The sequence below is a fragment of the Oreochromis niloticus genome, linkage group LG3, assembly GCF_001858045.2.
Source record: "Oreochromis niloticus isolate F11D_XX linkage group LG3, O_niloticus_UMD_NMBU, whole genome shotgun sequence".
Taxonomy (NCBI): Eukaryota; Metazoa; Chordata; class Actinopteri; order Cichliformes; family Cichlidae; genus Oreochromis; species Oreochromis niloticus.
In genome coordinates, this window is record NC_031967.2 from 52,981,701 (window position 1) to 52,997,748 (window position 16,048).

At 42.6% G+C, this 16,048-nt stretch overlaps 1 protein-coding gene and 2 long non-coding RNA genes across 5 annotated transcripts; all 3 read left to right on the forward strand.

Moving 5' to 3' along the window:
* The first annotated feature begins 368 nt into the window (after window positions 1–368).
* Window positions 369–1,084, forward strand: LOC109199334 (uncharacterized). The gene is made up of 3 exons (XR_002059755.2): window positions 369–430; window positions 506–673; window positions 759–1,084. It is a non-coding gene; the product is annotated as an uncharacterized LOC109199334 (long non-coding RNA).
* Window positions 1,085–3,780: 2,696 nt separating this feature from the next.
* Window positions 3,781–4,593, forward strand: LOC112846443 (uncharacterized). Of its 2 annotated transcripts, none has more exons than XR_003219402.1 (3): window positions 3,781–4,096; window positions 4,233–4,376; window positions 4,461–4,593. It is a non-coding gene; the product is annotated as an uncharacterized LOC112846443 (long non-coding RNA). The 2 variants fall into 2 exon arrangements; XR_003219403.1 differs by having other exon boundaries at window positions 4,251–4,376.
* A 6,690-nt stretch (window positions 4,594–11,283) lies between these two features.
* LOC109199331 (uncharacterized) lies at window positions 11,284–14,720 on the forward strand. 2 transcript variants are annotated; one of them, XM_025905951.1, is made up of 5 exons: window positions 11,284–12,011; window positions 13,104–13,364; window positions 13,588–13,689; window positions 13,765–13,932; window positions 14,058–14,720. In XM_025905951.1, the coding sequence occupies exons 2-5, from the start codon at window positions 13,343–13,345 to the stop codon at window positions 14,159–14,161; spliced, it is 396 nt and encodes a 131-aa protein (XP_025761736.1). In that variant the 5' UTR covers window positions 11,284–12,011; window positions 13,104–13,342; the 3' UTR covers window positions 14,162–14,720. The 2 variants fall into 2 exon arrangements, with proteins under 2 accessions (XP_025761736.1, XP_025761735.1); XM_025905950.1 differs by having other exon boundaries at window positions 11,284–13,364.
* Window positions 14,721–16,048: the final 1,328 nt, after the last annotated feature.

Sequence of the window (16,048 nt, forward strand, 5' to 3'; positions counted from 1 at the left end):
CTGGTTCTTCCTGTAACATCACTGTGTTCCCATTGGACAGTGGAGTTTACTGGTGTGAGTCCAGAGAGGGTCCCATCAGTAACATGGTTAACCTGACAGTCACTGGTAAGCTGAGTGTGTGGAGTTAGTGTTGATGAAGCTGTGTGTAAATGGATGAAATGCTGTAGTTTGTCTCTGTGTTGAGGTGGATCAGTGATCCTGCAGAGTCCTGTCCTCCCTGTGATGGAGGGAGATGACGTCACTCTGCTCTGTAAAACAAAGACCACTCCCTCCAACCTCCCAGCTGCTTTCTATAAAGATGGCTCCCTCATCAGGAAGCAGCCTACAGGTCACATGACCATCCAGCATGTTTCCAGGTCTGATGAAGGCCTCTACAAGTGTGACATCAGCGGTCATGGAGAGTCTCCATCCAGCTGGATCACTGTCACAGGTGAGGAGCTTCACTCTGATGTCACCTCTTATTTCATCCACATATTCACCTGAACAGGAGCGATTCTCTCTGCAGGAAATCCTACAACCACACCTCCACCTACCTCTACACCACCTCCCACTCCATCAACTCCACGTCCTGACTTGTTATCACTCAGGCTTGTATTTATCCACATGGTGGTGTTCTGCCCATACTTTATCTCCACTCTCCTCATGGTGTCTTTATGTCGACAGAGAACCAAAGGTAACACTGTGAATCATTCTCTGATTAATCAACATGCTGAATTATCTATAAATTAACAGCTGAAACACTTCTTAAATTTTTACAGGAAAAAACATTTGTGTGTCAATCCAGTCCACTCATCCTGATCAGGGACTGGATGAGCATTATGATGTAATCACTGATGTCACCACAGAGTATCACTTCTGAATCAGAGCTCTGTTGTGTCTCTGTGAGTCTCACCATCTTTGTCCTCTCCATCTCTGATCTGAGATTATTTGAATAAATAGAGTCTGATGTTCATCTCTCAACAATTTTTCTGTAAATAACCAGCAAATATTCCTGCTCAGAGTAGAAGATCCATCATGTACTGTATGTGCACCACTGCAGCTCTGTCACTAAGTATTGTACAAACCATTAAATGTATTTATTTTTCTGACCTGTCTTCCCAGTGTGATGTTTGTGCAATGTATGTATGGTTGGATGGGGGTCAAATTTTCACTGCAGGTAACATGCATGTGTAACATTGCACGTCACATACTCCTCAGGAGGTTGTCCAGGCTATAAAATAGTTCCCTAATGGCAAAACAGCAGGACTGTTTCATTTCTATAAAACATTTTGCGACATTCTTGCACCATTTGTGCTCAGGATGCTGGGCAACTCAAAAAATGAAGGAAAATTGCCTGAAACTTTGTGTGAAACCAATATTGCTCTCATTTGGAAAAAGGGAAGAGTTGGGACTGACCCTGCTAATTTTCGGCCGATAGCACTTCAAAATTTTGATCGTAAGATAATTACAAAAATCCTAACTACTAGATTGAATAAACATTTAGTATCTATTATTCATCCTGACTAGACGGAGTTCATCCCTGGCTGACTTTCCTTTTTCAATGTTAGGAGATTACTCAGTATAATCTGTTCTGACTATAAAAATTGTAAGGGAGCCTCAAGTGGCCCTACAGTGGCTTGCAAAAGTATTCGGCCCCCTTGAACTTTTCCACATTTTGTCACATTACAGCCACAAACATGAATCAATTTTATTGGAATTCCAGGTGAAAGACCAATACAAAGTGGTGTACACGTGAGAAGTGGAACCAAAATCATACATGATTCCAAACATTTTTTACAAATAAATAACTGAAAAGTGGGGTGTGCGTAATTATTCAGCCCCCTGAGTCAATACTTTGTAGAACCACCTTTTGCTGCAATTACAGCTGCCAGTCTTTTAGGGTATGTCTCTACCAGCTTTGCACATCTAGAGACTGAAATCCTTGCCCATTCTTCTTTGCAAAACAGCTCCAGCTCAGTCAGATTAGATGGACAGCGTTTGTGAACAGCAGTTTTCAGATCTTGCCACAGACTCTATCGTGGTGCATACTGCTGGGATTAGGCAGGCTTGGGAGAATGAATCGGGGATGAAGGTGTCTGAATCTATGTGGAGTAAGTGTCTGTCTAAAATCCATTCTTGCTCCATAGACGCCAATTAATTCAATTTAAAATCCTCCACCGATTGCACTACTCTAAGGTCAGATTGCACCAGATTTATCCTTCTATCTCCCCAATGTGTGACAGGTGTAGACGGGCAGAAGGTACGTTGTTCCATGCCTTTTGGTCTTGTGCCTCATTAACAGACTTTTGGTTTAATATATTTGGCTGGTACTCCAGGGCATATATGAAACCTCTACAGCCTGAACCTGAACTTGTCATTTTTGGATGGTCTCCAGCGTCAGAGCTACTCCCAGCTACAGTGCAGCAGCCATTGGAACTAGGTTTGATTGCTGCCAAGAGGTTAATCCTGAGGGAATGGGCGTCCCCCACTCCTCCTTCCTTTCAGTTGTGGGTAACAGACATTCTGTCCATAATACAAATGGAAAGGTTCAGCAAAGACTCAAAAGATTCTGTTCTGAATGTCTGGAACACCTTCTTGGAACACTTTGCAAGGACCAGACTGGGCTAAACTGGACCCAGATTTGTAAACTCTCATCAACTCCAGCTTTTGGTACTCTATCCTGGGGTGTTTTGTGAAGTGTATGTTTGTCTGAATTAATCATTTTTTTCTGTAACACATCTGAGCCGGTTTGTTTTTGTTTTATATTTTTAAAATCTAAAATAAAGTTATCAAAAAACAAATCATAACATTGCATGTGTTGGAATTGATATTTTTTTATATTGTCATTTGTGCTAAAATACATAGATATATAATCACTGCCTTTATGTGTCCTAATATGCCTGTCATTATGAAGAAAAAGCCAGGCAGTCAGAGGATTTATTTTCAGCCTTCTAACATTTCCTGTATCTGTGTCTGTGCTGACAATATGTGATTTCTTTAGAGTGCAGCTTAGTCCAGAGATGAGCTATGTTATACATTTGGAAAGTATCATGTTCTGTTTCTTTTAAAGTGCAAGATCTCACATCTTTAAATGTGCATTTGAGATACGACCTAGTCCAAGTTCCTGTTCTTGTAGTTTAGCAAGACGCTTACTTCTGTTATCTGCATACCTCATACACACAGTTTAAGTCCATTGAAAGGTCGTATGTCTATGTATAGTATGGCTGGTAACACACACACATGCACATGATACAGACGCTGATGTTGTTCAGATATGCCTGCTTAAGACTGTCACGTGTATTTGTAATTGCATATTCATGAATGATTGCTTGCTGACAATAAAAAGGGCTGTAGCCAAGGAATCAGTTGGAGTTGCTTGGACAGGTGAGTCGCAGCACTGCTCTCCAACGCTCCCCTTCCAAGTGAAAAGTACACTGGTGTCTGTGTGGTTGCTTTCAGTAACAGGTTCTGTTTACCAGCAGGGTTGACTTAAACCCAACAGCATGTGACAAACAAAGGCCTGATTGATTGATTCACTGATTGATATAATGTCCCATAATGGAGATTTCATTTCACTGTTGTTGTGTCCACTTTGGGGACATTTTATGAAATAACATTTTACAGAAACATTACTTCGAACTTTCTTCTTTGAGAGCATCACTAGAACTTGTTGTGGAAATGTTCCCTGCGAGCAGGATTGTTGGACGGTCGGTGTTGATCTTGTATTCACACACAGTTTCCTGACAGAACCTTATGGGGGGATAATGTGTGAGTCAGTGTTTTCAGTGCAGTGAGATTAACATAGCTCGCTGTATGCAGCACGTCTACTTCACACCTTCACAAATGTTAACCAGGGCGTGACGTGTAGTCTGATGATGTGCAGCCACTCAGGTTGTTTGCTTTCTGACAGCAAGTCAGTGGGTGGAACAGAGAGAAGCACAAAACAAACTAAAGCTTACTACCTTACAGTTAACGTGCAGTCAACTACAGGAAGACACAGTTTTTTTGGCTCGACCTGCAATATTACTGACTAAATCAATGCATTTACTTAAAATGTAATTGTAAAAAAAGAGCTAACCTCCAAGGAGTTCGGAGAGTCAGTGAAGACATCATACAGGTACTGATGTTGCATTCAGGGTCTACTGTCAGTTGTAGATTTTGTTGCTTTTCATCCTTTCTTCATGTTCAGTTGAAACTTTTAAAAATTGGTTTCAAGAAAGCAGAGAAATAAACACAGACAGTTTTTATACCAGGTTTTTTCTACCCACAAGTCTGAAAACCAGAGACAGAGAAAGAGGAAGAGGAGGGTTTTACTCAGTGACCGTGAACTGATGTCAGTGTTGGTCTGACATCACTGAGCAGCAGGATGGAGGAAACGTCTCTGCTGTGTCTGCTCTGTAAGTTCACTCTGTGTTTTTCATGCCTCTGCTGTCTTGTTGAATGTGAAACTCTGAATTAACCTGAGTTTAATTTCTCTTTAGTTCTGATCTCACTGCTGAGCTGCACCACAAACCAAGGTCAGTAACCTTCTTCTGTCACACTGTAAACCTGACTCACTCTCCCAGGAGACTGTGGGACACATTTATTAAGAACATGCTGCAGCTCACTGCAGACAGACTTCTCCTCATTCACGTCTATAATAACTCACTCTTTCTGACGGTTTAGAGGATTTCAGGTTTTATGTCATTCAAACATATATAACTCAGACTATGTTATTAATGTTATCCATTTTAATAAGTATTCAGCAGTTGATGTGAGGAAATCAACAGCTGTAAAAATATCTGAATACTGAAAAATTTGAATAATATATTTATATATCTTCTTCCTCACAGCTCGTCTGACTGTGAGTCCCAGCAGCTCTCAGTTCTATATTGGAGACTTTGTGTCTCTGAGATGTGACGACAGCTCTGCTGGATGGACTCTGAGGAGAAACACAAGCAAACAACAGAGGACTCAGTGTGGAGATGGAAAATCAGAGGGCTCTTCCTGTAATATCAGCTTCATCATCCCCTGGACAGTGGAGTTTACTGGTGTGAGTCCAGAGCGGGTCCCATCAGTAACATGGTTAACCTGACAGTCACTGGTAAGCTGAGTGTGTGGAGTTAGTGTTGATGAAGCTGTGTGTAAATGGATGAAATGCTGTAGTTTGTCTCTGTGTTGAGGTGGATCAGTGATCCTGCAGAGTCCTGTCCTCCCTGTGATGGAGGGAGATGACGTCACTCTGCTCTGTAAAACAAAGACCACTCCCTCCAACCTCCCAGCTGCTTTCTATAAAGATGGCTCCCTCATCAGGAAGCAGCCTACAGGTCACATGACCATCCAGCATGTTTCCAGGTCTGATGAAGGCCTCTACAAGTGTGACATCATCAGCGGTCATGGAGAGTCTCCATCCAGCTGGATCACTGTCACAGGTGAGGAGCTTCACTCTAATTTCATCCACTCATTCACCTGAACTAAGGTATGTTTACACATGCACTTTCAAAGCACTAATAAGTATGTATTAAATCTACCTAGTTGGTTTCACGGTTTATCCAAGTATAGGATTTCCTGGCTTCTGAGAGGCCATTGAAGTATCATGAGGGCTGTACACAGGAAGTGTTTTGTGGTTGTTAAGGTTTGGAGAGAGAAGCTTTTCTATGACTACAATGCCTTAGAAGGGGACAGTTTTGCCAATTAGTTGCAGCGTTGGATCCCACCTTGCAATCTTAGATTCATGAGATGGGTGCAGAGGATCTCAAAGGAGCCCTGCGCATTGCCAGCTGTTGTGAGAGAGCACGGGCAACTTGGGATCTTTTTTTGTGGTTTCTTCCAACTTACAGCTGCAGGATCCTCTCATGTTCAGTCTTCAGAACAGGTTGCTATAATATGTCCTAAGCCTACCGATGATAAACCTCTTTATGCAGTTGAGGAGCTCAGGCTTATTGTATCCAGCCTGAAATATGAAGTGCAGCAGTTAGGGGAGAAACAGAGTTACCTCGCCTAACGTTTGGACTCAAGTCGTGATTAGGGATGGGTACCGGTATCCGGAGCCATTATGGCACAGGTTCTGACATAAACGGTAGTAACCAGACCGAAAAGCAGCGCACATTTCGGTGCTTTATTTCGGTGCTTTTTTCCTGAGATGTCATAAACTTTGGATTCTAGCCAATCATTTTATCTTTCCAAGCATAGTAGGCGGGCCCAGGTATGTACGTTCTTTTAGAGCAGAGCTACAGATTAAAAATGCCCAATCTGAAGATTCTAAAGTCTGGTTGTACTTCACAGCAAAAGATGCAAACCCAGCAGCCTGCAACAAGTGCTTTAAGGTGATACTGTGATACTGTGCAAAGGAGGTAACACCTCGAATCTGATGAAACACCTGGTGACGCATAGCATTTTTTGAAAGCCGAGAAATGCAACGTATTTGATAGCTTGCTGCGAGACCTCACACCGACCACATCTACTGCGGGTGTGGTGCCTGTTATCGGACCCGGAGTTAGCAACATCCCCCAAGAACCCGAAGAGGAGAGTCCTGGCCCCTAGCCCTGTCAGTGTAGCAGAAATGATGATGGATGATGATGGCAGCAGCAGCCGTTCTTCTCTTGGTGAGTAGCTTAATGTTGTTCGTGTGTAATTAACGTTGAGTACGCTAACCACGTTATTACATTAATGCATGTAAGGTGAACTAGCAAACACCGTCGTAGTTACATGCGGCTGTCTTCTTGTTTGATGGCAGATACTCCCTTCACCCTGGCCAAAAAGGCTCAAATGACCAAAGAAAAAGTGGACAAAATTCATAGGGCAGTGACAATATTTACAGTCAAAGATCTGCATCGATTTTCAACGGTGGAGACACCATAAAAAAAAGACTGCTAAAAATAAAAACATGAGAGGTTTTTGGACAAAGTTGTGTTCTCCATTCTTTAAGCACCGGTTCCAGCACAGTTTAAGCACCGGCACCATTTCAAAGTACCGGTTTGGCACCAGTATCGGATAAAACCTAAACGATACCCATCTCTAGTCATGATAGATCTTCCTCTTCCGATGTTTAGTACAGCACCCGCAGTGCATTCACGTCACCATAGCATACCATACATTGGAAACTGGAATGGGCCAAGCTGGGATATGGTTTTTCAAATTTTGTTGTCCGGGTGGAAAAACGGGAGAAATTCAGAATAATGGTGGCACTGAAATATGGGATTCTCCCGGAAAAATCGGGAGGGTTCGCATGTATGGCCTAGCATTGCCTGTAACATTATTATGACGGGCACATTTTATGAGTGAACTTGACTTTAAGTGACTTACAGGTTTATTTGAAAAATACTTTCTTATATCCAGGTTCTTCCTTTTTGCTGCCATCCTCCTCTCCTCCTTGCAGGTTCGCGCGGCGCAGGCTTGCCGCTGCTAAAACTAAACAGAGCTCCCTGAAAGGCACAGCCAATCACATTGACCATATTTGTCACATGAGGAATGACTCCAGTAGAGAACGTAATTCAACTCTTACTGCACCGCTGGGTGAATGAGTAGTTGACAGATCTTTTTTTTTTTTCTTTCTATCGGATTTGTTTTTCTTTACTGGAAGAAATCTAATTATTGGTGGGGACAATTCAATAATCCCTGGATATTGGTGGGGACATGTCCATGTCCATGGCAAATCTGCGCCCTTGCACACAGGCATAATCATTATCACATTCACACAGGTGACACTACACCAATTAAACAAAGAGCATATAGAGGGACACCAGAACAGAGAACTGAAATACAGACTCAAGTTGACAACCTTTTAAAGGCAGGTGTCACTGAGGAAAGCTAAAGCCCATGGGTTGCCCTGGTTGTGTTGGTGAGAAAGAACAATGGTACGTAGCGTTTCTGTCTCAACTACAGGAAACTCAATGCAGTGACAATCAAAGACTCATCCTCTTCCAAGGTTTGATGCACTGGATGGTCCCTCAGATGGACCTTGAACATGTCTATTAGCAGGTTGACTTGGAAGAGAAGGATCATGAGAACATTTCACCACTTCAAGGTTATGCCCATGGTATCGATGGATGGATGCATAGAACTTTATTAATCCCTCGGGTAGGTTCCTCCGGGGAAATTCAGTTTCCAGTAGCAGAACTGTGACAGAAATTTGCATACTTCAGAATCAGAATATAAAATAAAGGGGAATAAGAGAATATGAATATAAGCATAATTATAGCATATATATGTCACGGCCATGCGGCCAGGACCAAAGGAGTGGACTCAATTGCAGACAAAATTTAGAGACCTGAACGAGAAATATTAAGTGGAGTTTATTTCAGGAGAACAGATGCGACAAAACTGAGTAACGTAAGCAAAACACACCTATCGAGTGAAACATGAACTAAAGCCGTGAGCTTTAGTTCAGCTCGGAAGAAAATCACTAATTTACTAGGTGACATATCACTTGCATGAAACGAAGCACATCAATACTAAGAATACAAAGAATCACCACATGAGTTAGAGCACGGGCTCAAAGTCAGAAAGGGTTAGTGGGGGGTCCTATGAGGGAGTCTTAGGGCTGTCAGGGACAAGGAATGGGGAACCAGGCACTGGGTAATATCCAGAGTAGGAACCTTGAAGCATTTGGCAGGTGGAATTACGAGGCGGAGACCTCAGGGTCACTGTGACAGGGAGAAAAGGTGTCAACAGTGGGGCCAGACGAGGTTTCAGTGAACGTGTGGCAATATACAACAGTCTTATTTATCGCGGGTGGAGGTGAAGCTTAGAGGGGAAGGTGGTCTGGATAAGATCAGCGGGCAAATCCAAAAATAGATCCATAGCAGACTGAGAACTGGGCAGAGAGGCAGGAAGGTGAGTAGCAGTGAAAGCCGTGAGCAGACCAGCGGCTGAATCAGTAACTGCAGCACAGGATGCCAACATCCAAAAGGTTACTGTGAGCAAAGAGAAACATTGTCAACATTACAATAACTAAACACTTTGACTATGGCGGCCTTCACTGACTGTGGTTAGCAGACGATCTCGCGAAGAATGTGTGTGTGTGTGTGTTAGTCCCCGTAGGGCAGAGGTAGGGAACGTTTGCCCTCAAGAGCCGGTGTCCTGCAGGTTTTAGATCTCACCCTGGGTCACCACACCTGAATCGAATGATTAGTGCAGGGGTCTGCAACCTTTTACACCCAAAGAGCCACTTGGACCCGGTTTCAGCGCAAAAGAAAACACTGGGAGCCGCAAATACTTTTTGACATCTAAAATGAAGATAACAGTGTATATATTGTTTTTTACCTTTGTGCTTTGTGTGAACAACTAAGGTGTGTTGCTTATGAAATCCATGAAGTGCTACAGAGAAAATTAAATTATATTTATGTAATCAACACATTTTGAACTCTTAAAGAAATATAACAAAAGCAAAGACACCCAGCTGAACTAAAATGATCCAGCAAACAAAAACTGTTGCCAGCCGCCTCCCTTATATCTCCTTTGGGCTTTTGGAGCTTTGACCTGACTCTTAAAAAATAATTGGTAAAAAAGCTCTATGCTGCTGAAAAATGAAAAATAGATATTTGCAAAATTCTGCCTAAATATGTATTTTACCTGGTTAATGTGTGCGGCGGGGCGTGGTTTGCAGCGCCGCTGCAGGGGAGGCGGACGCACCTGAGCGACACCCGCAATCACGCCTCGCTGCCTTTACGTCTGCGCTATCTATGCTGTTGTGTTGTTGGTGGTGTATGTCGGGCTGTGAGCTGAAAAGCTACAGCTGGCTGTATGAGTACAGCAACCGTGTGTGAAAAGTGCTCAATAAAGAGATGCTCAAAAGCATGCTCATGGAAACATCGTCGGGTCTGCCGTGATTTGTTTACAGTGGGACTTCTGCTCCTGAACCTCTGCGCACAGAGTCCGCAAATCGGGGATATACGAAGTCAGTTTACGCAAGACTGTAAGCTGTCATCTGTCAGGCGTGAGCGGTGTTTGTCTTTAACATAGTTCACGGTGGAGCTGCTGACATAATGTGGATCCGAAGATGTTGGGTCTAAACTCAGACCCCGCTGTATCCAGGACTTATTCCCATGAAAGAAAAACAAGGCAACAGCGTTCGATCGATTACTTGCGCAAGGGAGGCCTCGTTGGTATCTTAGCTCATTACGAAATGACCCCAAATCCGGCCTCCTCTCGCTGCCTTTTATTGAGAGACAGTTCAACACAATAGTACCTCCCCTCAGAACCCCCCTTGGTTACAAAGACAAGGCACTATATGTAAATGTACATATATGTGTGTGTGTGTGTGTGTGTGTTAGACCTCCTGCTGGGCAGGAAGCTTACATCAAAAGAAGCAGATCTTCCAGATAGGATGCATCTGCAATAAAACACTATAGCCCCTCACCCAGAACTCAAGAATCTGGGGAGGGGGACTGTGGAACTGCTTTCATCCCACAGTTAAACAATGTAGAAATGGATGGTAAGCATAAAAATGACAAACATTAACAATTCACTCTGACAGAAGATCCATAATTGGCCTACCTGGGGTTGAACGTTTCGATAAATGCACGGCGTTTCGGTGGGTACACCGGCTTCCGCGAGTGTGACTCTTATTTTGAGCGATGAAAAAATAACAGAATATAATTTTATTTTTATATTTCAATATCACAATAATCTTCCAATTTAGAACTACGAGTTAAAAAGAACTAACATAAATAAAATACACTTCAGCTAAATACTTCTAATTTATTTGCCCAAACCACCCGGAGCCGCAGTATAAGGACTAAAGAGCCACATGTGGCTCCGGAGCCGCAGGTTGCCGACCCCTGGATTAGTGCATTACCAGCCTCTGGAGAGCTAAGACATGTGGAGGAGCTAATTTAGCCATTTAAATCGGCTGTGTTGGATAAATGACACATCTAAAACCTGCAGGACACCGGCTCTCGAGGCCTGGAGTTCCCTACCCCTGCCGTAGGGAAATTACTCCTCTGCATTTAACCCATTCACCCAGTGAAGCAGTGGGCAGTCACCAGTGCAGAGGCTGGGGAGCAGTGTGTAGGGACGGTACCGTGCTCAGGGGTACCACACGGTAGATGATCCAACCACTCTACCTGCTGAGCTATCCCTGCCTAATTTGCAGGATTGAAAAAAATCAGTGAATATATTTTTAATAATACATTAAGTGATTACATTTTATTTTCTTAGTGAAAAAAAAAAACGTTAAACACTCTCAGAGGGACAGCAAAAGCATCACACAAGTGTTCATGTTGCCTTCCTGATTTCAGGGGTTGCTAATTGTTACTGGTCCAGTTGGAACGGTCAATAAACACATATAAAAAAATGCAGAATATATAAATAGGAAAAATTAGGAATATATACTCATTAATCGGATGTAGACAGCCAAAAGCCTATTGCACATTTCAACTATTTTCAGTCTATAGCTCAGTGACTATTTATTATTTAGTGTTTATGTATGCAAACACTGCAACTTAGTTGTCCCCAGCCTCCATGTCCTCCTGTTTCCCCTCCCCCTCCCCTCCAGTGAGGTGTTAAACCTGTTTGATTGCATGCGGGACAGAGGTGTTTTTAAGTCTGTTGGTCTGAGACTTGGAGAGAAGCAATTTGTCACTGAGCAGACTCCTCTGTTTATTTATGACCATACAACAACAACAACAAACTTTATTTATATAGCACATTTAAAAACCAGTGGTATGCCAAAGTGCTTAACATACAAGAGGGTCAGATGCAAGTAATAACTCCATTTCTGTGATGAAAAGATTCACTGAAGGCGTCACAGAGATGCTTATGTTACCTTCAGGTTTTGCTGTCAGTTGTAGATTTTGTTTCTCTCGATCTTTACTTCATTTCTGGTTTAATTTTCTCATTTAAAACTTTATTTGAGAGGAAAGCCCAACACTGGCATGCACTCACAGTGCGAGGAGGAAGAGGAGGGTTTTACTCTGTATGACAGTGACCTGAACTCAGTCTTGGTCTGATATCAGCGAGCAGCAGGAGAAAATGTCTCAGAAATCTGAACTAACCTGAGTTTAATTTCTCTTTAGATCTGATCTCACTGCTGAGCTGCACCACAAACCAAGGTCAGTAACCTTCTTCTGTCACACTGTAAACCTCACTCACTCTCTCAGGACACTGTGGGACACATTTATTTATTATTAGACAGTTCAGTGAAGAGTGACAGGAAGGCAGAGTTTAAGACGTGTGGCATGGTTCGGATTCCGGCCACTCTCAGTCATACGGCATGTGGTCAGTATCTTATCCCAGTGAGCTAAACCATGGCCCAATGGGACACATTTTTTTTAACATGGTGCAGCTGATTTCAGACAGACTTGTCTTCAGTCATGACAGTGTCATCTTCCTCTTCCTGGAAGTTTAAAGGAGTTCAGGTTTTATGTATGTGGTGTGAACGCAAATGAGCTCAAGACAAAGCTCAGTTTGTTTATTCTGCAGAAACTGAGTTTTAAAACATTGGTGTGAAAACATTTCTCTGAGTACATCAACAACTATTGTGGTAGTTTGAATGAAAATCCAAAATTCACATTAACTCAAAGAAGCACACTCTCACCATACTTATTAGACAGAGAATACACACACAGTACTAACTTTTAGTGTATTGCTTAGGGCCCGCTCACAAGTGCACAGCCAAAATGATCCAAACAATCAAATTACAAAAGAAACAAAACATTAATTAATACATTTTCAGTCTTGAAACAATGAAACATGAAAAACCCATAAAATACATTACAAATACTTTAAGTAGCCAGGAAAACAAATGGACTTCATCCCCTTAGGCCTCCAACCACACCACGCAGCCTAACAGCACTGGCTTGGTCCAAAAGTCTCAGGTGTGGCCTTGGCCTAGCAGAGAAGAACGTTGTGTTTCTTGTCCAGGCGTTTGTAGTTTTTTTGTAGCCCCTTCAGCCAGAGAGGATGCTTAAAACGTGTCATCACCCACTGGTGGAAAAGAGAAACATTATCCCCCAACTTTTTAAACAGACTACACGTTATTCAAAAGCCTTTAACTCCATTTCTGCGATGAATTATAACCATTTTATTAAACATTCAACAGTTGGTAAGGACAGCTGATCTGAGGATTTCAACGGCTGTGAAAAGTATCTGGACACTGACAACTTTACATAATACATTTATGTTTCCTCTCCATTTCCTCACAGCTCGTCTGACTGTGAGTCCCAGCAGCTCTCAGTTCTTTAAAGGAGACTTTGTGTCTCTGAGCTGTGAGGAGGACGACAGCTCTGCTGGATGGACTCTGAGGAGAAACACAAGCAAACAACAGAGGACTCAGTGTGGAGATGGGTGGGGAAAACCAGCTGGGTCTTCCTGTAACAACAATGTCTTCCCATCAGACAGTGGGGTTTACTGGTGTGAGTCCAGAGAGGGTCCCATCAGTAACATGGTTAACCTGACAGTCACTGGTAAGCTGAGTGTGTGGAGTTAGTGTTGATGAAGCTGTGTGTAAATGGATGAAATGCTGTAGTTTGTCTCTGTGTTGAGGTGGATCAGTGATCCTGCAGAGTCCTGTCCTCCCTGTGATGGAGGGAGATGACGTCACTCTGCTCTGTAAAACAAAGACCACTCCCTCCAACCTCCCAGCTGCTTTCTATAAAGATGGCTCCCTCATCAGGAAGCAGCCTACAGGTCACATGACCCTCCAGCATGTTTCCAGGTCTGATGAAGGCCTCTACAAGTGTGACATCAGCGGTCATGGAGAGTCTCCATCCAGCTGGATCACTGTCACAGGTGAGGAGCTTCACTCTGATTTCACCTCTTATTTCATCCACATATTCACCTGAACAGGTGGGATTCTCTCTGCAGACAAACATACAACCACACCACCACCTACCACTACAACTATTCCCACCGCTCCAGAGCTGACCGCTGACTCGTCCATACAGCTTGCGTTCAAAGTGGAACACTACCTGCTGGTTTTCTGTCCGTATATCATCTCCACTCTCCTCATGATGTCTTTATATCGACGCAGAGGTAACACTCTGAATCCTTTACTGATAAATTATTATGCTGATGATTTAATCCTCTCTCGATCTGAACTCTTCATTAATAAACAGCCGATAGATGTTCTACATTTGTATTGCTTTTTTTTTCTTCAGGAAATGAAATCAGAGGTTCAACCAAGCCCACTCAGGCTGACCAGGGATTGGATAATGAGCATGACAATGTCATTACTGATGTCACCACAGAGTATCACTTTTGAATCTGTTGTGTCTCTGTGAGTCTCGCCATCTTTGTCGTCTCCATCTCTGATGGGGATTATTTGAATAAATGGACTCTGATTTTCATCTCTGGATGTTTTATGTAGATATACAGTAAATATTCCTGCATAGAGGAGGAGATCCATCATGTACTCTGTGTGTGTGCACCACTGCAGCTCTGTCACTGAAAGAAGTGTTCAGCTTTTTTCTACATGAAAGACATTTTCAGGTCAGATATCAGAGAAAAAGGCAAAGTCATGCTACTTCCTCTTTGATTTTGGTATTTTATGCTCCCACATCCTACCTGATCCCCTCACTGGAGTAGCTGGTGTCCTGGTGGTTCTGACTGGAATTAAATCTACCTGTCTCTCACAGATACTGTCATAGTGTTTTGGTGCCTGATAAACTGTAAACACATGATCACATGACTCAGACTGGACTCATGCAGTTAATGTCTTTTCACCTCTTCCTGAATCAACACAAAAATTTTCAGTGAGCCTTGAAATTGTTCTTATTGGTGCTTTTTCGTTATTAAAGTCACATCCTGTGAAACATTTTAAACTGCTCCAGTTGTTCCTGTCACTCTTTAGTATCTGTACCTACAGCTCATGTGGTTTTAGCTCTGATGGCCCCCTGCCCCCTTTTTTCGTAGCTTTAATAACCGGGTTATGGGTGAGAGGCCCCAGGTCAGAATCCCAGGTGAGCCCCTACATTCTCACAGCCTGGATCATAAGCCCCACAGACAGAATGGAAGATCGACTGATTTTGGACCATTTAATTGTCGCTTCAATTATTTCACAACAGCTTTTTGTTTGTTTTTTTTGTCAGAACTGAGCATATGTGTGTAAAAGAGGGGAACACTCAGTTATGATGTAATGAAAACTGGGATTGACTGCAACATGCTACATCCATAGAAAGTATGAATGAAACATACCAAATAGTTATGTTAGGATCATGATATGAACAAAAATAATGTATGAATCAAACTATAATTACATTAATACAAATCTGATTTCACCAGGACTGAAATCCTGATTTTTACTGTTCATGACTGTCAGACATTTCTAAGTTTGTCAGGGTCAATGTTTCTATCTGCTGTATGTTCTTTAAGCTGGACATGTTTATGTAAAGCTCATTTGATAAGAAATCTTTTATTATCAAATCACTGATTAATGAACATTTCTACTTCAGATATTTAGAGACCCATGTCACACTGTTTCTTTTAAACATTATGTGGAGATAAACACTGACTCTGTCTGTGTTTTCACTGCAGTTGTATTAACACAGCTCAGTTTGTGTGATGTGGTTTCTGTGCAACACATTCAGTTGGATTTCAGTGAGATCAGAGTTCTGACAACATGCAGAGTAAACACTTAGAGGATTTACAAAAGTCTGTTAGTGTGAGAGCAGAAGTTGTCTGGTAGCAGCTCAGCTCTGCTTCACATCTTTAATGTTTCTTTCAGTCTGATGTTGTGCAGCCAAACATTTATTTACTGTCTTTCTGACCACAAGTCAGTGATTGGCACAGAGAGAGGCTAAAGCCCACCTCCAACTCAGACCTCACAGTTGACCTACATTCAGCTACAGGAAGATGTAACATGGTAGACTAATGTGCCTGTATTAATTCATGTCCATATTATTGTGTGAAGTTGCACTGGTTTGGGAGTGGTTGTGTGTGTCCCATTCACAGTGAGCCAATGGCTGTAATGGGGTTGGACTAATTGGAGGCAGGTGTAATTGACTGCACTGATACACTAGTCTACTTAGAGCCCACACACTGCTGTATTACTTTGTCTCTCTGTGCAGGGGTCCGTTCTTCGTACCTCGCTTACTACATCCAAGATCAAATCATCGCGCCAACTTTGAGCTCGCTAATCCGGTTCTCCGAA